We start from the raw sequence: 26910 nt of genomic DNA, 5'->3' as shown, positions 1-26910 counted from the left end.
ACTGTTTATTATTTGTATGGTAACTTGTAATAATTTTTCATATCTTGCACCATACAGCGGCCATTAACTGTCAAATTCCATGACACACGTTAGTGATAATAGATCTGATTCTGGTTGATTTATTTTAGTTGAGAGATTACACATTATATTTTGTTTTCAGGTATTTTTTGCCAGCAACAAGAGTGGAAATTTCACCGTTACACCCTTGGAGCCCAGTACCGAATACTGTGGAAGTGTAAATCTTCTCTTGAAGAAAGGAGTTTTTTTGAAAGAGAGCCAGACCGTGGTCTTCTGCATCAAGACTGAGCAAGGTGGGTACGTTTGTGGGCTGTGGGCACCTTCTGGCCTTTCTGTAGTGAGAAAGGAACGGCTGCATCCTTTAAACGAGCCAACAATGATCGATGTGGCGGAAGTGGTTTTCAACTGGCAAATGAGCCGACCCCCCCCACATGACGTAGGGAAGTCTGGGACCAGAGAGCACAGCCTCAGAATTCAGGGACACCCACTTAGAACAGAGATGAGCATAAATTTCTTTAAATGGAAGGTGGTGAATCTGTGGAATTCATTGCCTCAGGTGGCTGTGGAAGCCAAGTCATGGGGTATATTTAAGGCAGAGGTTGATAGATTCTTGTTTAGTCAGGGCATGAAGGGATACGGGGAGAAGGCAGGAGATTGGGGCTGAGAAGGAAATAGATCAGTCATGATGAAATGGCAGACTCAAGGGGCCAAATGGCCTAATTCTGTTCCTATATCTTATGGTATTAGAGAGACTGCTGGATACAATGGGTTGGCAGCATCAGTTGAAAGTGAAACAGTTAATGCTTTAGGTCTGGGATCTTTCCTCAGAGCATCTGAAGGATCCAGACTTGAAATGTTACCCCTGATTCTCTCTTCACAGAGACTGCCTGACCTACTGAGTATTTTCAGCATTTTCTGCTTTTGTTTCTGTGGTGAACTACATGTGCCCGTCTGGACACGCCCCCTGCTGACTGCTTCTGTGGCTCCTCCCACAGACCCCTGTATAAAGGCGATTGAGGCCTGGGGCCGGCCTCTCAGTCTCCAGGATGTAGTATGGTGGTCACTCACTGCTGGTTCCTTCTTCCAGTCAATAAAAGCCGATATCTCGCCTTTACATCTCAGAGTGAGTTATTGATGGTGCATCAGTTTCAGAATTCCAATATCTCCAATTTTTGGATTTTCAAATCCATGATTAAAATTGGAATTATCAGTGAAGGGTTGGTTCTGAGAGGGCAGCTGACAAATATGTCACTAATCATCAGCATCTCCTGCCTCACCATGAGAAAGTTACTGATGACCTGCAAAGTGCTGTGGTATTCCATACCTCCAATCTCCCCAGTGACTCTTCAGTCCACAATGCCTCTTGGAGAGTTATATATTCACGATTCAAAATTCAAAATGTAATTTCCTGTACACAAGTGTAAAGGAGAACAAAATAATTGTTACTCCGGAACCAGCGCAACACAAAAAAAACACAATTAGATAAAAAACACAATATTAATAAAAAATAAATATAAGTACATAAGATAGCTTATATATTCAGATTGATTAAATGTCCATAAAGTGATGCTAGGCACAGGAGTGTCTGTACATAAGGTGACTCTGACAGGAAATGATTAAAGTAGTGGTGGTTGGGGGTGTGGAGAGGTGTGTTAGTGTGTGGAGGTGTTGATCAGCCTTACTGCTTGGGGAAAGTAACTCTTTTTGAATCTGGTGGATGGCTATGTAGCCTCTTCCCTGATGAAACTGTGACAAACAGTCCTTAGCAGGATGGTGGGGGGGGGGCATTCTTCATGATGTCTCTGGCCCTTTTCTGGCACTTTTCTGTATATATGTCCTTGTTGGTGCCACTGTTGCATTGGGCAGTTCTGACTACCCGTTGTAAAGGTGTCCTGTCACCACAGTATAGTTCAGTAAAACAAAATTGTTACAGAAACATCAATGAAGACTCCTTCGACATCTGAGTGAACAAGGACAGGCAGAGATGGAGGACATTCACTGCTGCCCTAAACACAGCGGTGTAACGGGCCGTTAGTATGTAGGCTCTGCAGGTATGGTGACATCTGCAGGCTGCCCAACACGGTCCTCACTGATTTGATTTGACGCACACAATACCTTTCAATGTACGTTTCAATCTACGTTTCAATGTACATGTGTCAAATAAAGTTAATCTTTTATGAAGTTTTTTAAGCCACTTAGAGTAAATAATTTGCTTTTTTTTCACAGAATGGACACCGGTGGTTATTCTGCCGACCGCTGTGTTGATTTTGCTCGTAGTACTCATCATTGGAACATTTATCTGGATGGCATACAGTTACACAAGACACCACCGATCTTTGCCCCGAGCCTTGGTATGTTCAGCTTCTGTATATTCAGTATTAAGTTCAAGTTCAACTTCAGAATCACAATCAGAGTCAGAATCAGGTTTAATATCACCAGCATCTGTTGTGAAGTTTGTTGTCTTTGCTGCAGCAGTAGATTGCAATACCTAATAATAGAGAAAAACTGAATTACAGTAAGTATATATATTAAATAGTTAAATTAAATAAGTAGTGTAAAAATAGAAATAAAAAAGTAGTGAGGTAGTGTTTATGGGTTCAATGTTCATTCAGAATTCTGATGGCAGAGGGGAAGAAGCTGTTCCTGAATCACTGAATGTGTGTCTTCAGGCTCCTGTACCTCCTCCCTGATGGTAGTAATGAGAAGAGGAGTCTTCAGGCTCCTGTCCCTCCTCCCTGATGGTAGTAATGAGAAGAGGGGTCTTCAGGCTCCTGTACCTCCTCCCTGATGGTAGCAATGAGAAGAGGGGTCTTCAGGCTCCTGTCCCTCCTCCCTGATGGTAGTAATGAGAAGAGGGGTCTTCAGGCTCCTGTGCCTCCTCCCTGATGGTAGTAATGAGAAGAGGGGTCTTCAGGCTCCTGTACCTCCTCCCTGATGGTAGTAATGAGAAGAGGGGTCTTCAGGCTCCTGTACCCCCTCCCTGATGGTAGTAATGAGAAGAGGGGTCTTCAGGCTCCTGTACCTCCTCCCTGATGGTAGTAATGAGAGGAGGGGTCTTCAGGCTCCTGTACCTCCTCCCTGATGGTAGTAATGAGAAGAGGGGTCTTCAGGCTCCTGTACCTCCTCCCTGATGGTAACAATAAGAAGAGGGCATGTCCTGGGAAATGGGGGTCCTTAATGATGGACGCTGCATTTTTGAGGGATCGGTCCTTGAAGATGTCCGGGATTCTACGGAGGCTATTGTCCACGATGGAGCTGACTGAATTTACAACTCTCTGCAGCTTATTTTGACCCTGTGTAGTAGACCCCCCCCCCCCCCCGCCCCCAGTCAGTGATGCAGCCAGGCAGTATGCTCTCCACGGTACACCTGTAGAAAATTGCGAGTATTATTGCCATCTGACTGTTCGTATATACAATCAAACAGAATTACGTTCCTCCGGAGTATGGTGCACTCACAAAACATTTATCACACACAGCGCATAAAACACAAAATTACCACAAATACGTTAATAAAATACAATTCAAAGAGCAGTTAGTGTGCAGCACAGGTGAACAGTAAACAGCCTGTTGTCCCAGTGATGAGACCTTTGTGGTGGCATCCGTTAGTCTCGCGAGACCATGGATCTGCGCCTGGAAGGTTTCACAAGAGACCTTTGTGGTGGTAGGGTGTTCATTAGTCTCACAGCCCGAGGGAAAAAGCTGTTACCCAGTCTGGTAACCGAAGTCCTGATGCTCCTGACGGTAGTGGGTTAAAGAGATTGTGGGATGGGTGGCAGGGATCTTCAACAATGCTTTGGACTCTTTGTCAACAGCGCTCTCAGTAAGTGACACAATTAGGGGGAGGGAGACTTCAGTAACCCTATCAGCAGTTTTTACTGTCCTCTGTCGGATCCTGCAGTTAGGTGCCTTGCCGATTCCATACCACACCATGATGAGCAATGTTCTTGTCTGCCTAGCAGAGGTCTCTCGGGAGCACTAGTAGCAGGAACCATCTGAATTTCAGCTGGACCACCCTCTGTTCCATATCCCCAACACCTCTCACCACAACCTGTGGATCTCCATTTATCTTCACCTTCAATGCCTTTCGGAGAAGGTCGTTCCAAGTGTCCCCCTTTATGTGAAAACCACTTTCTGGTTTAGTCTTGCTTGTCCCAAATTGCATCTTCATCATTATCATCATTATGTGCCATGCTGTATGACATCATCATTATGTGCCCAGTCGCATGACATGCCATATCATGGAGTCATGACCATGACAGGTCTTGGCAAATTTTTCTGCAGAAATGGTTTGCCATTTGTCTTCTTCTGGGCAGTGTCTTTACAAGATGGATGACCCCAGCTGTTATCAATCAATCTCTTCAGAGATTGTCTGCCAGGTGGCAGGGGTCACATAACCAGGACTTGTGATCTGCACCAGCTGCTCATACGACCGTCCACCACCTGCTCCCATGGCTTCTGGACATATCCTGATCGGTGGGGGGGGAGTGCTAAGCAGGTGCTATATCTTGCCCAAGGGTGACCTGCAGGCTTGTGGAGGGAAGGAGTGACTTGCACCTCCTTTGGTAGAAACATATCTCCACCCCACCACCCAGAAAACAATGTTTCCCATTATTTCCCTGTCAGACCATTTCCCTTGAGTGGATCACTTGTCCATCTCCTGGATAAATGATACACACACACAAGAGATTCTGTAAATGCTGGAAATCCAGAGTAACACACACACACACACAATACTGAATGAACTCAGCAGGTCAGGCAGCATCTATGGAGAAGAGTAAAGGGTTGAGACCCTTCATCAGGCTGGAAAGGAAGGGGAAGGAGGACATGCTAACATGTGATAGGTGAACTGAAGTGGGAGGAAGGGGTATGAAGTGAAAAGCTGGGAGGCAATAGGCAGATCAGTAAAGGGCTGAAGAAGAAGGAATAAGATAAATGATGAGTTTGTCCAATGGGAGAAATGGAAGGAGGAGGGGCAAAAGGGAGAAGAGATAGGCAGGTGAAGGATTAAGGAGGATCCCCCCAGAACGGGGAATGGAAAAAGAGATGGGGGGAGGAAGAAATTACCGGAAGACCCCACCTTCTTATTCCTACTCCTCATCTTTTTCTCTCCAGTCCTGAGGAAGGGCCTTGGCCTGAAACATCGACTGTTTACTCTTTTCCACAGACGCTGCCTGACCTGCTGAGTTCCTCCAGCATTCTATGTGTGTTGCTCTGGATTTCCTGCATCTGCAGATTTTCTCCTGTTTGTGATCATTGAAGATTTGTGTTAATTGTCACCAATAGGGGCAGTATTTTTTGTAATTAATGCAATTACAGGTCAAATGAAATCTGGATTAAAGATTAGTTTTACTGGTCACATGTGCATCAAAACATCGAAACAAGCAGTGACATGCGTCATTTGCATGAACGACCGGCAACGTCCAAGCATGCCAGTCTTGCCACACATTCTGGTACCAACATAGCTAACCCATAACTTCCTGGTCCTAATCCTGACCATATATGTCGTGCATTTAATATTTCAATAACATTTGAATGTTCTTGTATATAGATTGTTTGATTAAGCATTCTTGTTTGTTTAAATAATTCATTGAGTGTTATATGTAAAGATATGTTTATCGCATGCTTCACCACACTACCACATGTGTGCGCCTGACTTGAAGGAAACTCATATTTCGGACTCCTGTGTCTTCACTTGAATTATTTTATTTCAGCGCAGAGTAGCCATTCGAGCCATGCTGCCCAGCAACCCCTGATTTAACCCCAGCCTAATCACGGGGCAATTCACAATGACCAATTATCCTACCAACCCGAACCTCTTTGGACTGTGTTAGAAGTTACAAAACATAACAATATATCTTTGGAATATGGGAGGAAACAGATCACTTGGGGGAAACCTACACAGTCAGAGGGAGAACGTACTAATTCCTTACAGACAGCAGGGGGACTGGTGTTATGTTAACCGCCATGCTCTGGTTCCACCCCACAATTTGACTCATCACCAATACCAGCAGATTTTTTTTGTAATTCATGCAATTACAGTCCAGCTCAAACATGGGGTGACTCTGTTTCAGTGCTATCCCAGAGAGAGCTGTTGGCATGGCTTGCTATTTTAAGAGAGTGATCTGTTTATCAACCTTGAATGCAGCTTCGTTCAGGAGTTCACTAACGCTCAGCTTTATGGGATGGGGCTCAGTATTTGTCGTTATACAGAACGGGGGGAAGTTGGAAATCCCAGTGTTGGTTGCACTGACTGTACCACAAATAATAACCGCTCGCATTCCGGCAGCTGCGCCCAACACTCACACGCGATTATTTTTACAGCCCAGCTTAACCGTAGCTGCAGCTGTCGTCTATTTGAACAGCTAGCTGTTAAAGGGACTGGTTTAGCAGGAATTGCCAGTCTAAATCATTAAAATATAAGATATTATCCTCTTATCATCAACGTATTTGGTAGAATTACTTTCTTAGAATTAGTTGAAGTTATTGTAAGATCGGTTGTAGATTGGGGAGCAACATTAACCCTCTGTAATGAAAGCAGCTCAGCTGCCAGGCTTGCCCCTCTTGCCCCTCCTGTCCCTCCAGCCCACCTCCCCTCAAGCTCCACCTGCCCCCTACCCTTCCTGACCCACCTGCTCCTCCTGTCTCACCTGCTGCTCCTGCACCTCCGACCCGTCCTACCTCTCCCGACTTCCATGGCTCGGCACCCGAGGGGGAACGGTGAAATGAACTTGGGAAGAGCAGAGTTTGTGGCTACCACATAAAGATTGCAATCACCAACGCTTCAGCATGAGGGTCGATGGGGTGGGTACTGTTGACGGTGACAGCAGGACATTGGTGGGGAGCAGAGCTGGGCTGAGAAGAGGCAGAGAAGTTCAACCAGGAAGAGTGTGTGAAGTGGTAAGGCCAATCTTGAAGGCAGAGTACAGAATTAATGGCAGTGTGGAGGAGCAGAGGGATCCTGGGTTTCCACATCCATAGATCACTCAAAGCTGCTGTGGAAGTTGATGTGGTTAAGAAGGCAAATGGTGTGTCGGATTGGGCTGAAGGCCTGTGAGGTAATGTTGAAGCTCTGTAAAACTCTGGTTAGACCACACTTTAAGTATTGTGTTCAGTTCCAATGGCCTCGTTATTGAAAGGACGTGGAAGCTTTAGAGAGGGAGCTGAGCTGATTTACCAGGATGCTGCCTGGATTAGAGAGTATGTCTTGTGAGGAAAAGTTGAGCAAGCTAGGGCTTTTCTCTTTGGAGTGAAGGAGGACAAGAGGTAACTTGATAGGAGTGTATAAAATGATAGGAGGCACAAGCAGCCAGAGACTTATTCAGGGCGGATTTGGCTAACACGAGGGGATATAATTTTATGGTGACTGGAGGAAAGTACAGGAGGGATGTCAGAGGTAGGTTTGCATCAAATGCTCTGCCGGGGGCGGTGGTGGAGGCAGATACATTAGGGACATTTAAGATAGGTGCATGGATGAAACAAAAATAGACAGCTATGTGGGAGGGAAGGGTTAGATTAATTTTGGAATAGGTTAAGTGTTTGGCAGAACATTGCAGGCCATAGAGCCTGTATTGTGATGTACTGTTCTAAGTTCCAATATGGAATGTAAGGTTTCTGAACTGATACATAGAACATAGAACAGTACGGCACAGGAACAGGCCATTCAGCCCACAATGTTTTGCTGACTCAGCTAAAAAGCAAATCAAAAACACCCAAACACTAATTCCCCCTCCCTACACAATGTTCATATCCCTCATCTTCCTCACATCCATGTGCCTATCTAAACGTCTCCTAAAAGCCTCCAATGTATTTGCCTCTGCCACCAGACCAGGCAGCCACCATTCTCTGAGTAAAAAACTTACCTCTCACAAGCCCTTTGAACCTACACCCTCTCACCTTCAATGCCTTCTGGTATCAGAGATTTCAACCCTGGGAAACAGATACTCCCTGTCTACTCTATTGATGCCTTTCATAATCTTGTAAACCTCCATCAGATCTCCCTCAGCCTCCAGCACTCCAGAGAAAACAACCCAAGTTTATCCAGCCTCCATTGAGAGCACGTATCCTCTAAACCAGGCAGCATCCTGGTAACCCCCTTCCGCACCCTCTCCAAAGCCTCAACATTCCTCCTAAAGTGGGGCAATCAAAACTGTATGCAATACTCCAGATGTGGCCTATCTAGAGTTTTATAAAGTTGCAACATAACCTCTTGACTTTTGAACTCAAAAGTCTCAATAGTAAATAGCGTTCTTAATACTAATGATAATTTACTTGTCTCTGTTAATTTCAGGATCTGGAGCAAATCCTTTTGAGGAAGCAGCCTCCACTACATTCGATACCCACCATCCATCTGATCTCCTGCCATGAGGATATTTTCCAGTTTGAACACTTTGTTCATATGGAGGGCGTGGGTCTTTTAATGTGCCAGTCCTGTGACAGAGAAGGGAATTTGAAACCGATAGAACTTGGCTTGGGCACGCTGAGGGGCACCTATGCACCCGAAGATCATGCCAGGAAAATGCAGACAAACGTTCCGAGTTCTAGTGATCGTGAAGTTCAAAGTGGTCTCTCATCTGGACCAGTGGACAATGGATGCTCTTCACTATATCGTCCCCAAAGCAGTGAGGGTCCATCAGATACTGACGCATCAAGCCAAAATTTTCTACAGCTACTGGCTGAAAATTATGGGGCATTTCTTCAAGTGATATCTCCAAAAACTGAGGCAAGTGGTGAAAATGTATCCACCACACAAGAGGAACCATTAAATCCATTGAAAGGACTGAGAGAAGACCTATTGTGCAACAAAGAAGGCAAAATATTGCACACTGGTCCTAGAATGGAGATGCAGATATCGAAACTCCTGGATGGACAACCAGTACCATTTCCATCATTCCACGATGACAAGCAACACATGTATCAGGCCAACTGGCAGGAGAAGCAGCCCATGGAAATATTGTCTTCACTGAAGGAAGAAAGCCAACTCAACCCATTGTTGTGTCAATACAGGCCACAAGTGAAGAGTCAAATATTACTGTCACAGTTGGAGGACAAGGATGTAATTCAATGTGAAGGAATGGATGGACTCCCACCAAAGAAAGTATCCTTAACCGATATTTTACAAACTGATCGATATTTTCCTGGGCCCTCACTATTGGACAACTTCACTGCCCCGGCCCAGGTAAAGCCTCCCTGGGAAGGAGTCTACAAGAACCAGCTGCTCACTTCAAATTCATCCGAGAGGGAAGGGCAGCAACTGAGTTTACAGACAGAAACTGTAGCTGAACCAAGTGACCTTCTTGCAAATTGGGAAGTCCGCGTTCACTTCGACGATTAGATCCCTGAAAAAGTACTTCTTCTCCTAGATCGGGGGTTCCCAACTCTTTTTGTATTTCATGGACCCCTACCATTAACTGAGGGAACCCCTGTCCTAGATGTACTCTCTATCCCTGGTCTGTGTGATTGGAATATATTGGAACAGGAGGAAGGCGACTTTGAAAGATACTTGGTGAATGGAGAATTTTCATTCTGATGTTGAAGCTAAACTATTATGATCTGTAGCCTGGTTCCAGTGCATTTTATGGTCTGTTATCAATGAAGGAAGCCAGGTGGGTGGGAAAGGTAAGGGGCTGGAGAAGAAGGAATCTGATAGGAGAGGAGAGTGGATGTCACTCATGTTACACCGAGATGCTAAAGCAATCTATTTGATGACTCTCCAGTAATATTTCCTTCCCTCAAACCGCTTTTCCTGGTTGTACATAACAAGAAAATTAAATGAAAACCATTGTATATCATTTGATTCTGAATCATAAAGGATCATTGAACATTGGACTTTAAAATCAAACACAGTTTATCAGTACTTTACAAATTGTGAAATGGGTAAGATTAGCTTCTAGGTATGTTCGAAGGTTCATTTATTATCAAAGTATGTGTCCATGTGTATGTCAGAGTGCTGGGTTGTGAACTGTAGCTTTTGTTGGACTCAAGATCAAGGTCTCTGGGTGGGGGGGGGGCTCTTGCTTTTGTTGGACTCAAGATCAAGGTCTCTGGGTGGGGGGGCTCTTGCTTTTGTTTGCATGGTGGGGGGGAATTGGTGCTTCTGCTGGCACAAGTGGGGAGAGGGTCGATGCTTCTGCTTGTGCATTGGGAAAGGAAGGGGGCACTTTGGGGCTCTGGTGTTTCTATTGTTCATTCTATGGGGTTTCCTGTTTTGTGGATGTCTGTGAAGAGTAAGAATTTCAGAATGTATACTGTGAACATTCTCTGATGTTAAATTGAACCATTTGAACAAACCTCCTTGCCCATCTCCCTACATAAAGACTGCATCCTCCATGTATTGCCTATGTAGGTGTTAGATACGTGGCCTACGGCCAAAGGAAAAATGGTTGCACTTCAGTGCAAGGGTGGTTGTTAGGTGTGTCAAAAATCAAACTTACAAAGATTGGTGAGAAGAGTGAAAAGAAAACTCTCAAAAGATATCTACCAGAAATCACAATAATATTTCTACACTTTGTCCAGTGTGATCTCCTGGCAGCCTTGATCTCTCTCTCCACTACCGAGGCCTATGAGCTCCATTTATTAGGCATCAGGACATATCATCTTTATTTACTAGCAAAGTTAACTTAAAGCTACACATGAATTAGAATAGAAGACCATTAGACAAAGGAGCAGAATTAGGCCTTTTGGCCCATTGAATCTGCTCCGCCTTTCAATCACGGCTGATCCTCAGCCCCACTCCCCAGCCCTCTCCCCAATGGTAAGATTTCTGGTAGCGTGCACGGCCACCAGGTCGACGGAATTTCTTGCCTCACAGCGACGAGGATTAGCGACCAGCAGAGTGCTGTTGTATTGTGTGAGGATGTCCTGGATCTCCTTCTTGGAGGCTTCATTTACGTACATCTGGTAGTAAGCCATCAGAAATGGATTGACAGATAGCATAGATCTGAGCTACGTGACCACCCTTCACACGAACTCTGAAGTCGACACCAGCAAATCTTTCTTTGTCCAATAGCAGGACTGTCTCCAGCGGTCTGTACTGTAAAGTCTTTGGCTCAATCTGCTCCAGAGGCCTGCCGTTCTCTTTGATGAGGCCATTTCCTCTTTTGCAAAGAGCAACAGCAGTTGCTGTTTTCTTTCACCCAAAACCTGAACAAATGATGACGGGCGTTGATCGTGTCTTTAGAGGCTTTTTCCCAAGGCTGAAATGACTAGCACAAGAAGCCACAGGTTTAAGGTGCTTGGAAGCAGGTGCAGAGGAGATGTCAGGGGAAAGTTTTTTACGCAGAGAGTGGTGAGTACGTGGAATGGGCTTCCAGCGACAGTGGTGGAGGCAGATACGATAGGGTATTTTAAGAGACTCCTCGAGCTTAGAAAAATAGAGGGCTATGGGTAACCCTAGGTAACTTCCAAAGTAGGCACATGTTTGGCACAGCACTGTGGGCCAAAGGGCTTGTATTGTATTGTATAGAAACATAGTTTCTATGTTTCTATATCGCAAATGTCCTTTCTTAGGCATGGTCCTGGTAGAGCGGCAGCTAGAAAAGAATGTGATAGAGTTACAATCATATTGCAAAATAAACAGAAGTATCTCCCTTAACTACACAACGCAAACAACATATACACATTTACACGTCCTCATTACTAAAGGAATGGAGTATTCCGCTGTGTACGGTGGGAAAGGCACCATGAAGCCAACCTGAGCGCATCAGCTCAGTTTGGGACCCATCGAGGGAAGACATTGAAACGAGGGCACTGTGCGCTGACAGCAGAATAACAAGACAATGTTTGTGTGTGTGCGTCCATTCAGAAATCTGATGGCAGAGGGGAAGAAGCTGTTCCTGATTTGTTGAGTGTGTGTCTTCAGGCTCCTGTACCTCCTCCCCAATGTTCTCAATCATAGAGCAGAGAACAGTACAGAAGTTTTCCAAGAGACACGAAGCCAGCCATCGCTGCAGTGGGAGCCTCTGTACATCACAGACATCAGGTGACCACAGGCGTGAAGCTGGGCATCACTGTAGCAGGAGCAGGCCTCAGCCGCAGTTCAGCACAGAGCCGAGCAAACATCACGGAGCACTGAGCTGAACTGGCCCTTCCCTTCCCTCAGGCCCCAACACCCAAATCTTTTAATCTGACCCAATGCTTAAACCATCCCGACATCCGGTTGTTCCTCACTCACAGACCCGGGCTCTATTGCTTCAATACCATCTGAGGCCTGGACCCTACCGGCCGCCTCAATTCGACCTGTACCTGACCTTTCCAGTTTGGCCTGACACTTAAATTGATCAAACCTCCAATCTTTCCTCACTCTTGGGCTCCGCCTCGACTTGGTTCTGCCGGATCTCATTGCCTCCAAGTACGTTCCAGCAAAGCCCGTAAGTTGGCTCATTCCCCACCCCCGGGCTCACCGCGCCACAACCGTCCTACACCTTAACGACTTCAGTTCACACCGCAAAAACTGCCGGGTCACAGGCGGTTCAAAAGTTCAACTCCGCAAGGGACGTTACAGGCTATTGTTTGCGGGGATCGTTTACCAGGTAAAGTGCTGTTAATAAAGTATTTTGTTGTTTGTTTTGTTTTGTCACTGACGATCACCAGTGCCATCTTAAACCTGAAAACCAAGTTAAAACCAGGAAGGGAATTTTAAAGTGTAGGTGTTTCCAACTCACAATGTTAGACTATTTTTATCATTTTCCTACAGCATCTACATCTATCTTTCTGGTAAGGAAGTTTCAGGGAGTTTTTTGTTTCACTTAAAGGAAGTACAGTAGCTGCAGGGTGTTCTGTCAACAAAGAATGGAACACACGACATCAATCATTTCACAAAAAATTCTGCAGGTGCTGGAAATCCAGAGCAACACACACAAAATTCTGGAGGCACTCGGCAGGTCAGGCGGCGTCCATGGAAATGAATAAACAGTTGACATTTGAAGCCGAGACCCTTCCTCAGGACTGATCATTTACCTGCTTGAAGAAGGTGTCACTAACAATAGAGAGAGGAAACTCTGGCAATAGTCAGCAGGTCAGGCAGCCTCTGTGGGGAGAGGAGCCAAGTTAGTGTTTCAGTGGTGGACCCTTCATCAGGACTGGGATGGAGACAAAAGGTGCAGTGAGGGTGAGGCAGGGGTATCCCCAAACTCCCTGCATCTTAACGGGGTTGTCAGTACCTGACAAAGTACTTCAAACATAGAACAGTACAGGCCCTTCAGCCCACTTTTGATCTACTCCACGATCAATTCATCCATTCTTTTCTGCACAGTCCTCCATTTTCTATCATCCAGGTACCGATCTAAGAGTCTCTTAAATGCCTCTAATATATCTGACTCTACCAGCACCCCTGGCAAGGCGATCCACACACCCACCACTCTCCGTAAAAGAGTACATCACAACAGGAAGTTCATAACAATTTAGCATGCAAGGGCAAATTAAGTGACGAATGGACCACAGAGGCAAGTTGGGAAAAGTCATCTGCTGGGTTCTGTCCAATAGAAGAGGAGGAAACATCTCCCAGATCTAGCCCCTCGAGTTAGAAGGCGTTTGGAAGACGATTATCATTTGCCCTGAAGTTCTATCTTAGGCAAGGAAAATGTAATCAGAGGGTGACAGTCCAGAGAGAGCAGTGTGTTCACAAGTGTGTGTGTGTGTGTGTGTGTGTGTGTGTGTGTGTGTGTGTGTGTGTGTGTGTGTGTGTGTGTGTGTGTGTGTGTTTGTGCGCGTGTGTGTGTGTGCGCGCGTGTGTGTGTGTGCACGCACACGCTTGAGTGTGTAAGTGTGTATGTATGTGTCTGTTTGTACGTGTGTGTGTTTGTGCCTGTACTTTTGTGTTATCTCTGTTCAAGTATCTGCATGTGAGTACACACACGTGAGTGTGTTTATGCATGTGTGAGTGTACACACATAAACGTGTGTGTGCATACTTCCTTTTCCTGGGCCCTCCGCTCCCAGTGGAGCACAGACCGTCGATGACCTTCTGTCTCCAATGTCCTCTGTTCTGAGCCATTTTGTTACGGGTGGACCAGGAGAGCCCCCATCGTCTAATTTCCGCCTTGACGTCTCTCCTCCATGTGTTCTTTGGATGCCCCTTTTCCCTCTTTCCTTGGGGATTCCATTGCAATGCCTGCCCAGTGATGTTGTTGGTTGGATTCCTCGAGGTGTGGACAATCCACCTCCATCTCCGATTGTGTCTATGGACTCCTGGTTGGTGTTTCCCCACGGTATCGGTTGGTTACTTTGTCAGTCTGTCTGATGATTAGGATTCTTCTCAGGCACTGATGGTTGAAAGCCAGCAGCTTTTGCAGTGTCTCCTTTGTTGTTTTCCATGTCTCAGGGCCATTTAGGAACACTGTTTCAACAACTGAGTTGAAGATTCTGATGTTGGTTTTGCTTGATATGACTCTACTTGTCCACACTTTCTTCAAGATGTTGAAAACAACTTTGGCCTTGTTGATCCTGGCGTTGACATCCTCATCCTTTCAACAATATCTCTATGATGGTGGACTTTCCTGCTTGGTACATGGTTCTCGCATTCAGGCACACAAGGTAGATAGCAACTTCAGTGACAAAAAAGTCGTCAGCTGTACAGGATCCTGATGACTTACCCTGCGCTGTGTCATCCGCTCACTCGATAATGAGCCTCTTCTCACAAAGTTGATGGTCTGGTTGGAGTTGTGGTGAACTGCCTGTCTGGACATGCCCCCTGCTGACTGCTCCTGTGGCTCCTCCCACAGGCCCCTGTATAAAGGCGACCTGAGGCCTGACACTCGGCCTCAGTCTCCAGGACATAGTATGATGGACACTCACTCCTGGTTCCTTCTTCCAGTCAATAAAAGCCGATATCTCGCCTTACGTCTCAGTGTGAGTTATTGATGGTGCATCAGGAGTTCATCAGTGTTTCTGCAATCCATTGTACCCCCTGTACAGGGGATTGGCCTGTTCAGCTTCGCCCTGTTGGCCGGCCGTACCCATTTCCATCTCTCACAACAGGAATATAGAGTTAGTCAAAGAGGTTGTGTGTGCATACATACTGTGTGAAATGATATATGTGTGCATTCATGGCTGGTAACTTAATTTATTACTCAGCTTGAATTGCCACTGTCAATTGCCCATTATGCTGCTGGTGTTTAGGGCAGCAATGAAGGTCCTCCATCTCTGTCGGTGTTCAGGGCTTCCTTCATCATGTCAGTAGCTTCCTCTCAGTTTTCACTGTCAGTCAGGCAAGTCCCGGGTGGAGACTCAGGAATACCGTCGCACTCAGATGTAGAAGGATTCTTCATTGCTGTTTCCATAACAATTATATTTTGACCAATCAGGGTCGTTAGCCTGGAGGAGCAGTGGATCACTCTTAGTCTGTCCTCTAGCTTTGACCTGTTTGGCATGGGTGACCCTACCACAAGTCAAAGCCCAGAGAGGGGGGAGGGAAGGGAAGGAAAAAGACTGGAAGGAGGAATCAGTATTCATGCCACCAGGCTGCCCAGACGGAAACGGTGTTGCTCTTCCACCCTGAGGGTGGCCTCTTCGTGGCAAAAATGGTCATGGACTGACACGTTGGAATGGGAATGGTAATCGGGATTTAAATCTTCAGGAAGTTCCTCTTTTAGCAGATGGAGCAGAGGTGCTCGATGAAGCCGGCCCCAAATTTACAACGGATCTCACCAACTCAGAGGAGGCCACGTCAGGAGGCGGTCAGGCCCAGGGAACTGAAAGTCAGCTGAGCAGATTGAGAGCATAAGAAGTGTAGGTGGGACTGGTCTGAAACAAGGGGATAGAATGGAGTCGAGGTTTGTGGACACAAGTTACACTGGGGCAGGAACAGGCAGAAAAATGGGCCTACCCGATCCGATTCCCACTGCTGTGTGTGAGGGGCTTGTACAGGACGTTCTCCCTCCAGGTTTTCTCCCACATTCCACAGAAGTACAGGTTAGAGTCAGTAAGCTGTGGGAATGCTATGTTGTTGCCAGAAGCACGGCAACAATTGCGGGCTGCCCCTGGCACATCCTCGGACTGTGTTGGCCGTTGACGTAAAAGCCATGTTTCTCCGTATGTTTCGATGTTGTGACGACAAACAAAACTAATCTTTAAAGACGGGTTACTCCAGTACGTTGTGTGTGTTGTTTTATTGACAGACTGATGACTCTGCATCTATTACCTGCCTGCAGCAAATCACTGAATCTGCCTGTCTGTTCACATCCATTGTGATTCGAACAAAGACGTGGAGTTGGCCAAATTGTTTGATTGCAAAAGCTGTTACCTTAGACATCATGTCATCTTTCTATGGTGACTGGCCCAAACTCATTTCGTTCACTTGCCTTGGGATTCTTTTGGCTGACACTCTTCAGAGTTTTGTATCAGTTCATCTTCTCTGGTTCCCACGCTGAGTGGAGGCACAGTTGAAAAGGGAGGGGAGGAGGGGTGGGGAAGGGCAGGGAGGAGGGTGAGGAGAAGAAGGAGAGAGGAGGAGGAGGGAAGGGGAGGAAGGTGAGGAGTAGAAGGGGAGAAGAGGAGGGGAGGGAGGATTAAGGGGAGGACCGTGAGGAGGAGAATGGGCAGGGGAGGAGGAGAGAGAGGAAGGATGAGGAGAGGAGAAGGGGAAGAGGATGCAGGGCGAGAAAGAGAACGAGGAGAAGAGGAGGGGAGAGAGGAGAATGAGGGGAAGTAGAAAGGGAAGTAGAAGAGGGATTCTGTGGATTCTTCCTGAACCACCCCACACCGACCGAAGGCAGACCAATGTGCCATCCTGATGGAAAATGAGGTGTTGCTCCTCCAACCAGAGTGTGGCCCCATTGTGCCATGGACGGGTAAATTGAAATGGGAATGGGAAGTCAAATTGAAATAGGTGGCCACTGGGAGGTCCTGCCCTTTGCAGCGGATGGATCAAAAGTGTGTGATGTTACAGAGCTTGTTTTACTCCCAGCAAGATGTTGAACTTCAAAAGGTGTCGTTCTCCCTCCCCTGAACACGAGAAGGCTTGTTCATGGATGGGAACACGTGTGAATTAGAAGAGAGAAGGTATCAGAGGCCTTGCAGTGTGTAAAGGAGGATAAACCCCAGGACCTGACCTGATGAATTCTCAGAACTTGTGGGAAGCAGGAGAAGAATCTGCAGAGACATTTGCATCAGATCTGGCCGCTAGTGAGGTCCGGGGACTAGAGAGTGGTTAATGTGATACTAAAGGTAGCAAAAACAAGCGAGGAAGCTGACAAAGGGGAGTGGGTAAATTGCCGAAGGGAATTCTGAGAGACAGGAACTACCAACATTTGGAGAGACAGAGTCTGATCGGGGACAGCACAGCTTTGTTTGTGGGAAGTCATGTCTGATAGATCTCTTTTAGGAGGTAACCAAGAGGGTAGATGAGGAAAGGGCACTAGATGTAGTCCACCTGGATTTTAGCAAGGCCTTTGACAAAGTAAGCACAAAGTACACTGCAGATGCTGTGGTCAAATCAACTCGTACGAACAAGCTGGATGAACTCAACAGGTCGGGCGGCATCCATTGAAATGAACAGTCAACGTTTTGGGCCGAGACTCTTCGTCAGGGCCTCATGGCAGGCCATTCAGGGTTAACCTCATGGTCAGATCGCATGGGAGACAGCAGATTGACTCAGTAGTGGCATGATGATCCAGGGTTGTTTCTCAGACTGGAGGCCTGTGTCCACTGGTGAACGACAGGGGGTTGCTGCTGTAACTGTTACTGTTCGTAACAGAGATAAACAAATTTGAGAGGTATGAGGCATGTTAGTAAGCTTGTGGACAGTACTTCAACAGGCGGTGTAGAAAGTGTAGAACATTATGAAGAATTACAGGGGTTTCTTGATCAGTTAGGTATGGGGGCTGACCACTAGTTGAGTGGTATCAAAGCAACAACTTTGCACTCAACATGAGCATCACCAAAGAGCTGACTATGGACTTCAGAAAGGGTAAGACGAGGGAAGACATTCCAGTCCTCGTAGGGGGATCAGAAGTGGAGAGGATGAGCATATCAAGCTCCCGGATGTCAATATCTTTGAGGACCTAACTTAGACCCAACATGTCGATGCAACTACAAAGATGGCATGACATTAAGAGTTTGAGGAGATTTGGTTTGTCACCTAAAACACTCAAGAACCTCTACAGATGTACTGTGGAGCGCATTCTGACTGGTTGCATCACTGTCTTTTAAGCGGGGGGGGGGGGGGGTGCTACTGCACAGGATCGGAGTAAGCTGCAGAGAGTTGTAAACTCAGTCAGCTCCATGGTGAGCTCTGGCCTCTGTAGTATCCCGGGCACCTTCAAGGAGTGGTGACTCCGAAAGGTGCCGTCCATTGTTAAAGACCCCCAACCACCCAGGACAAGCCCTCTACTCATTGTTAACATCAGGAAGGAGGTATGGAAGCTTAAGGGCGTGCATTCAGTGATTCAGGAACAGCTTCTTCCCCTCTGCCATCTGATTGCTGAATGGACATTGAACCCATGAACGCTACCTCACTACTTTTTTATTTCAGTTTTTGAACCACTTATTTAACTATTTTATATATATATTCTTACTGTAATTCACAGTTTTTTTCTATAGTATTAGGTTCCGCGTTGTGCTTTTGCCAAAAAGTTAACAAATTTTAGGACATTTGCCAGTGATATTAAACCTGATTCCGAGGATTGGCGAATGTCTTTCATTCCAGATAAATACTGTATGAGGTATTGCATTTTGCGAGAGCAAACCGGGTTAACACTTGTATCGTGATTAGTTGTGGCCTGGGCAGCGCTATGGAATAAAATGACCTTGGAGTACAGTCGTCACAACCTCAGGTCATCGGTAGGGTATTCTGAATAGTTTGCTGTTTTTAATGTATTCCCTGTATTTTAATAATTATAATTATTTTGTATTGTTGCCCTTCAGGGTTTTTAATGTGTTGTAGTTGGGTCTTCTCTAGTTTATGTTTAAGTTGTAATTGTCATAGAAAATAGACCAGTACAGCACAGGAACAGGCCATTCGGCCCACAATGTTGTGCTGAACCAGCTAAAAAGCAAATCAGAAACACCCAAACACTGATCCCTCCTCCCTACACCATGTCCATATCCCTCCATCCTCCTCAAATTCCTGTGCCCATCCAAACATTTCTTAAGAGCCTCTAATGCATTTGCCCACCATACCAGGCAACACATTCCAGGCATTCACCACTCTCTGAGTAAAAAACTTACCCCTCACATCCCCCTTTGAAATTACTCCTCTCACCTTAAGCACATGCCCTCTGATACGAGACATTTCAACCCTGGGAAAAAGATACTCCCTGTTTATTCTCTATAAACCTCCATCAGGTCTCCCGTCAGCCACCGCTGTTCCAAAGAAAACAACCGAAATTCCAGTCGAAGGAAACCTTCCAGCCTCTCAGGCAGCATCCTGGTAAACTCCTCTGCGCCCAACATCCTTCCTGCACCTAATCAGAGTTCTATAAAGTTGCAACGTCACCTCTTGACTTTGGAACTCAATGCCTCGACGAATAAAAACAAGCGTTCTGTAAGCTTTCTTAACACCCTATCAACCCGGATACTTCCGGTGGAGTATCTGTTAAGTTTTGTAACTTCAAAACATTAAATTAAAAGTCGAGTCCTTACAGGCAGTGGCAGGAATTGAACCCGCACTGGAGCTGTAAAGTTTGGCAGGACATTGTGGGCCGATGGGCCTGTACTACATACTCTATGTCAGTGATAATTAACCTGATTCTGGTTCTGAACACTCAGAGCCATAGCTCAGTGGTTTTGATATAACTATCCATGTTAGTTAAAGACCAAAAAAAGAGAACAAAGGTCTTATTCTCTATATTTATTGAGGTGATTAATTAAGTTTCTAAATATAACGGACTGGAAAGGTCACAATGAACAGCAGCAACATTTCCTTTCACTGCGGGTCATTCCTTTTGTCAGCAGCTGGGAAGCGGCTGCTCGCATTTCTCCTTCGGCTCTCGTTCGGACTGAACACTCTCGTCATAACCTCCGCCTTCCGACTCCTGACAACTGAATTTAACCAGCTACTGGTGAGTACCTTGCTTTTCGAGATGGAACGCTGATAAAGAGGTTGCCTCCTCATTAAAGCTGAAACCTGAATGGTTCAGTTTGAACTGGAGAATGCCTTCAGGATTAGACATTGTAATCAGGATCCTGAACCAAAGTGGATAACTTCACTCACTCCAACTCTGAACTGATTCCACAACCTATGGACTCACTTTCAAGGACCTTACAACCCATGTTCTCAGTGTTATTTATTGCTTATTTATCTGATATTATTGCTGTATTTTGCTTTACATCTTATTCTTGTACAATTTGTTGTCTTTTACCGATTGGATGTTTGTCCGTGTTTGTTGTGTATGGCTTTTAGACAATAAATCCATAGGATATAGGAGTAAAATTTGGCCATTTGGGCCATTTCATCATGGCTGATCTATTTTCCCTCTCAGCCCCAATCTCCTGCCTTCTCCCCATATCCCTTCATACCCTGACTAATCAAGAGTCTTTTAACCTCTGCCATTAATATACCCAATGACTTGGCCTCCACAGCCACCTGCGGCATTGAATTCCACAGATTCACCACCTTCTGGCTAAAGGAATCTCTCCTCATCTCCGTTCTAAAAGGACGTCCCTTTATTCTGAGGCTGCGCCCTCTGGTCCTAGACTCCCCCACCACAGAAAACATCGTCTCCACACCCACATCGAAGCTTTTCAACATTTGATGGCTTTAATGAGAGCCCCCCCCCCCACACCCCTCATTCTTCTAAATTCCAGTGAGTCGAGGCCCAGAGCCATCAAATACTCTTCATATGACAAGCCTTTCAATTTCAGAATCATTGTCGTGAACCTCCTTTGAACCCTCTCCAGTGTCAGCATTTTCACTGTTTTTGTGTGTTTCTTGTACTTACTGTGAAAGCCTGCAAGAAAATGAGTCTAGGGCTTCTTTATGTATTTTGATAATAAATTTACTTTGAAATGGCATCCCCCAAAGGCAGTAAGTGTTGGCAGAATTCTCTGCTGCAAAGTTCAGCTCTGTGTCGTTTAATCAGAGCTGACATTTGACATACACTCAATGGCCACTTTATTAGGTACAGGGATGGAACCCTGGCATGGTCTTCTGGGGCTGTAGCCCATCCACTTCAATGTCCAATACATTGCATGTTCTTCTGCACTCCACTGTTGTAATGTATGATTATTAGTTACTGTCGCCTTCCTGTCAGCTTGAACCAGTTTGGCCATTCTCCCCTGACCCCTCTCTTTAACAAAGCGTTTTCACCCACAGAACCGCTGCTCACTGAATTTTTTTCACATCATTCTCTGTAAACTGTAGAGACAGTCGTGGGTGAAAATTCCAGGAGATCAGCAGCTTCTGAAATAGTCAAACCACCGCATCATTCCACAATCAGTCACCTAGATCCCTTAACTTCCACATTCTGACGTTCGGTCTGAACAACAACTCAACCTCTTGACCATGTCTGCATGCTTTTATGAGTTGTTGCCATATGATTGGCCGATTGGATATTTGCATTAACGAGCAGGAGTACAGGTGTTCCTAATGAAGTGGCAACTGGGTGTCAGGGCCGAATTCGGCCACTCAGCCCAGCAATGCATTTGAATTGAGATCATGGTCTCGATCAAAGTTCTGCAGATAGTTCTGGCACTGGTGAGGGTTCACCTCGTGGCATTTTGCCACCCATGTCCTCTTTTCCGTGGCTGGGATTTCAGCTGCTGTGGGTCACAACATGATGTGGAGTGGACAGCTCACGGGCACTCAAATCTGCTCTAGGTCTCTGTGCCCCTGAACATACGTTTGACGAGGTATTGAATGGTGTTGATTCTCTCACAATTTAAACTAAATTGTGAGAAGAGACTAAATTTTATTTGTCATGGGTAGAGTTATAGAAAAGAACAGCACAGAAATAGGCCCCTCTGCCCACCTAGTCCGTGCTGAATTAATTAAGCTGCCTACTCCCATCGACCTGCACTGGGACATTGGAAATTAGGACTAGGGACTAGGGATGGGACAAGGCCGTTTAAATGGTTCAGCAAGGGAAAGATGGGCCAAAGGGCCTGCTGTATGGCTCTATGATTGAGGCCTTTATTCCCTGGAACACTGGAGACATGCCCTCTACACACCTCCGATCCATGAACCTATCCAAACTTCTCTTAAGCACTAAAATCTAAATGGTACCCATTACTTGCTCTGGCAGTTCGTTCCACACTCACACCACCCTCTGAGAGAAGAAGTTTCCCCTCATGTTCCCTTAGACAGTTCACCTTTCACCCTTAACCCATGACCTCTAGTTGTCGACCCACCTAACCTCAGTGGGTACGTCGAAGCCTACTGGGAGATGTTTGTTAGTAGGGTTGTGGCTGAGCCTGGAGTTCGGGACACATGCATTTCGTCACCAGTCAAGGTGACACCATCAGTGTACAATTGGTCCTGAGGCTGAATGAACAGCCCTACAAACGAACAGCCCTACAAATGAACAGCCCTACAAACGGACAGCCCTACAAATGAACAGCCCTACAAATGAACAGCCCTACAAACGAACAGTCCTACAAGCGAACAGCCCTACAAACAGTCCTACAAACGGACAGCCCTACAAACGAACAGTCCTACAAACGAACAGTCCTACAAGCGAACAGCCCTACAAACAGTCCTACAAACGGACAGCCCAACAAATGAACAGTCCTACAAGCGAACAGCCCTACAAACAGTCCTACAAACGGACAGCCCTACAAACGAACAGCCCTACAAACAAACAGCCCTACAAATGAACAGTCTCACAAACAAACAGCCCTACAAACAAACAGCCAATCCGAGCTATCAACCTTCTCTTTTCATTTCTCACTCTGAAATGTTTTGTTTGTGCTAGTGGCCAACACAACCCAAAGATATGCTGGGGGCAGTCTGTGCTTCCAGCACCCACAACTTATTAACCCTGACTTGTACATCTTCGGACTGTGGGAGGAAACCGGAACACCCGGAGGAAACCCGCGCGGTCACAGGGAGAACTTACAGAGACAGAACTGACCCTGGGTTACAGGCGCTAACTACAGAATCACGGAATACAATTATTGGAGGCCCTTGAACAATTATTGGATAGGAAAGGCGTAGAGAGACACAGTGTCACAACCAGGGGTAGTTTTTGTTTAAAAAGCAAGGTTTTATTATCATTTAGTATGTGGACTGTATTTTCTCAGTGTCACCTCCTTGGAATGGGTAGTCTTTGGATTATTTCCCTTTGCACCAGCTCTTGGTTTTCACTTTGCTCTGCAGGGATCATGGGGATTGTTAAACTCTCTTTGTATTTATCACTTCCATTCAATTTGGGGTAATTGAATTAGCACAGGATTTTCAATGCCTTGACTTTACTTATTTGGGCCGGCACAGTGGTGTAATGGTCAGCTCAGCTCTTCATAGTACCAGCGACCCCGGTTCAATTCCCGACACTGCCTGTAAGGAGTCTGTACGTCTCCCCTTGACAACGTGGGTTTCCTCCGGGTGCTCCGGTTTTCTCCCACAGTCCAAAGACGTACCGGTTGGTAGGTTAATTGGTCATTGGAAATTGTCCCTTGATTAAGCTCGGGTTAAATCAGGGGATTGCTGGGCAGTGTGGCTCGAAGGGCCGGGAGGGGTATATCTCAATAAGTAAGTAATTTATTTGTTCATTCCTTTATTTTTGTGACTTACAGCTATTTGTTATACCTGCACTGTACTGCTACACAAAGCAGAACATTTGATGACTAATAGTGAGCGACAATGACCCTGATTCTGTTCTGACTGTCAGCACAAGGGTTGGGTAATATTCGAGCTCGACACAAAGCCTTTCTCTGCTCCTATCCGTCACGAACAACTGGAGTGGTTTTGTTACTAAACTAGGACCAGAGACACCAGGATCTGAGTTTTTTAAATTCCTCCTTGGCAGCTGGGACCAATAAATTCAGACCATTGACTAAATAGAAAGAAATATGAAAGGAAACTCGAATATGCAGGGAATGGAAGGATATGGATGAGTGTATGTCAGAGCGTTTGGATATGGCCCAAAAGCAGAGAGCGACAGAGACTGAATCGGGTCAACAGTTTGCTGACTTTAATGAGAGCTGTTGCAGAATTTAAAGGAAAAGTAAAACGGAACTGTGGAAAAAGTCTACTTGCATTTACCCAATCTATACCCCTCGTGATTTTGCAGACCTCAAACAAATCTCTCAATCTTCTACATTCCTGGGAAAAATCCTAACTTACTCAACCTTTCCCTATAAATCAGGTCCTCAAGTCCCAGAAAGAGCTTTGTAAATTTTATTGATATCTTCCTGTAGGCAGGTGACCAGGGCTGAGCACAGTACTCACAGTTAGGCCTCACCAATGTCTTCTACAACGTCAGTATTACATCCCAGCTCCTGTACTCAATACTCTGCTGTGAAAACCAATCTGCTTCAGCAACGCCCTCTCGGGGAGTAAATCTGCACCCCTCACCTGACCTCTGACACTTTGACAACAGGACTACCATTCCACACCATGCTTCACAGATCCGTGAACTACATCAAGTTGAAGACAAGAGCAGCAACTACCTGAAAATGCCCTGCTCCCAAATGACACAGCAAACTGACCAGGTATCCGACAGACCATACAGAGAATAATAAAAATTGCCGCGAGGACCACTGGTTTTCCCTACCCCCGTTTGTGCCATGTTGCAGGTGAAGGGCCTGAAGTGTCATTGAGGATCCCAACCGCCCATCCCACAATCTCTTTGACCTACTACCATCAGGAAGGAACATCAGGACTGGGACTGCCAGACTGGGGAACAGGATGTGAGACTAATGAAACACTGTGGTCTCATCACTAGGAGAGTGAACTGTTTACATGTTTACCCATGCATTTTGAGTTATGTTTCATTAATGTATTCACGGTGATATTTCTGTTTATGTGCGGCGTGTGATATATGTTCCGTAGGAGCACTGAGGGACATAGTTTCCTTCGGTTGTATATATGGACAGTCAGGTGACAATAGGCTTGAACTTGAAACAGGGTGTCCTCTCTGTTCCAGGAAATATCAGACGCGAGCCACTGTGTTGAGTCATGGCTACCAGATTCTTGCTGCTGCATCAGGGCAGACCAGAGCGCTTTGAACGTTCACCTCGTGGGACAAGTTCAGGCGTAAAGGCAAGACCGGCAGAGACACAGCCTGTCGTACTAAGGTGGGTCCAGAATGGGAGATTTTGTTCTCATCCCCATAAAATAGCAGTGAATGAATAAATATCTTCTATATTCTGCACAACAGCGGTTATATTTCATTGGAGGTTTGAGAGGTTTGGTATGTTACCAAAGGCATGTGCACATTTTTACAGAAATTTGTAGAGAGCATTCTGACTGGCTGCATCTCCGTCTGGTATGTGGGGGGTGGGGGGACCACTACACAGGATTGAAATAAGCTGCAGGAAGTTGAAAACTCAGTCAGCTCCATCATGGGTACTGGCCTCCGTAGCATCCAAGTCATCCTCAAGAAGCGATGCCTCAGAAAGGCAGCTTCCATCATTAAAGACCACCGTCACCCAGGACATGTCCACTCCTCATTGCCACCATCAGGGGGAGATACAGGAGCCTGAAGACACTCACTTTGTGATTCAGGAACAGCTTCTTCCCCTCTGCCGTCGGATTCCTGAATGGACATTGAACCCGTGAACACTTCCTCTTACTTTTTTATTTCTATGTTTACATTAACTTAATTTATCTATTTAATGTATTCAGTATATACATACTTACTGTAATTCTTATTTTATATTGTTATGTATTGCATTGAACTGCTCCCACAAAGACAACGCATTTCACAATCAATGGCACTGATATTAAACTTGATTTTGGATTCTGATTCTGCTATGTATTGAGATATAGCATAAAGCTTTTCCAGATAGAGTGGATGTGGAGAGGATGTTTTCAATAGCTGGGGAGTCTGGAACCAGAGAACACAGCCTCAGAATCGAGGGACATCCATTTAGAGCGGAGATGAGGAGGAATTTCTTTAGCCGGAGGGTGGCAAATCTGTGGAAATCATTGGCACAGATGGCTGTGAGAACCAAGCAGAGGTTGAAAGGTTCTCGATTATTTTAGGGGTCACCTCCCAGCTTCTTGCTACATCGACCAACCGCACCTACTCACCTGGTCTCACCTATCACCTGCCAGCTTGAGCTCCACCCTCTTCCCACCTTTTAACTCCTCCTTTTGCTCCCTTTCTTTCCGGTCCTGATGAAAAGTCTTGGCTTAAAACAGAACCTGTTCGTACCCATCCACGGATGCTGCCTGACCTGCTGAGCTCTTCCAGAATTTATTGTGTGTTCCTCTAGTTTTCCAGCATCTGCAGAATCTCCCATGTTTGTGTTTGAGACGAGTAGAGGCACTTACGGGGCACCTGTGAGCAGAGGGGGAATGGGAGATGACAGAATCAGACAAAGCAAATGGGCACTTGGACTTGGCAAACACCATCCGAAATTTCAGCTCATGTCAGAGGTGGGAGGTAAATATAGCCAGCCATGAGTGTTGAGACCAACTGCAAGGACAAAGGCCAAGCTTGCAATGCATTCACAGTGACCTCTGCTCCTACAGTGACAGGACACCTCCCGCTCACTCCCGGTGAAGTTCAGCTTCTCTCACTCACAATCCAGGATAATTTAAAGTTATCAGACTCACTGACATGTTGTGAAATCTGTTGTTTTTGTAAAAGCAGTATTGTGCAATACACACTTACGTCCTGTTATGTCACTGGTGTCAATGCACCAATGGGAGTCCTCCATCTCCAATGGTGTTCAAGGCTTTCTTCATCATGTCAGTAGCTTCCTCGTGGTTTTTATTACTGACATGTTGTGCAAGTCCCGGGTGGAGACTCAGGAAAACCAATACACTCAGATGTAGAAGGACTTTTCATTGCTG

General features: G+C 45.9%; 2 protein-coding genes and 1 pseudogene across 4 annotated transcripts in view; 2 read left to right on the top strand and 1 right to left on the bottom strand.

The window, feature by feature from the left end:
- The window catches only part of LOC132380405 (uncharacterized), a 31727-nt gene extending 21714 nt beyond the window's left edge, over window positions 1-10013 (top strand). For all 3 annotated transcript variants that reach the window (XM_059949164.1, XM_059949161.1, XM_059949163.1), the window contains 3 exons: window positions 161-311; window positions 2245-2369; window positions 8306-10013. In XM_059949164.1, coding sequence (XP_059805147.1) covers window positions 161-311; window positions 2245-2369; window positions 8306-9349 — 1320 coding nt within the window. In that variant the 3' untranslated portion in view covers window positions 9350-10013. The remainder of the gene's footprint in view (window positions 1-160; window positions 312-2244; window positions 2370-8305) is intronic.
- Window positions 10014-10132: 119 nt separating this feature from the next.
- LOC132380599 (small ribosomal subunit protein uS9-like) lies at window positions 10133-12612 on the bottom strand (annotated as a pseudogene).
- Window positions 12613-19881: 7269 nt separating this feature from the next.
- Window positions 19882-26910, top strand: part of myom3 (myomesin 3) — a 121695-nt gene continuing 114666 nt past the window's right edge. Inside the window, exons 1-2 of the mRNA XM_059949160.1 lie at window positions 19882-20011; window positions 25034-25184. Coding sequence (XP_059805143.1) covers window positions 25066-25184 — 119 coding nt within the window. The 5' untranslated portion in view covers window positions 19882-20011; window positions 25034-25065. The remainder of the gene's footprint in view (window positions 20012-25033; window positions 25185-26910) is intronic.

Source organism: Hypanus sabinus, chromosome 24, assembly GCF_030144855.1.
Source record: "Hypanus sabinus isolate sHypSab1 chromosome 24, sHypSab1.hap1, whole genome shotgun sequence".
Taxonomy (NCBI): Eukaryota; Metazoa; Chordata; class Chondrichthyes; order Myliobatiformes; family Dasyatidae; genus Hypanus; species Hypanus sabinus.
Note: the sequence above shows the minus strand (reverse complement) of the source record. Positions and strands in the feature narration are given on the sequence as shown.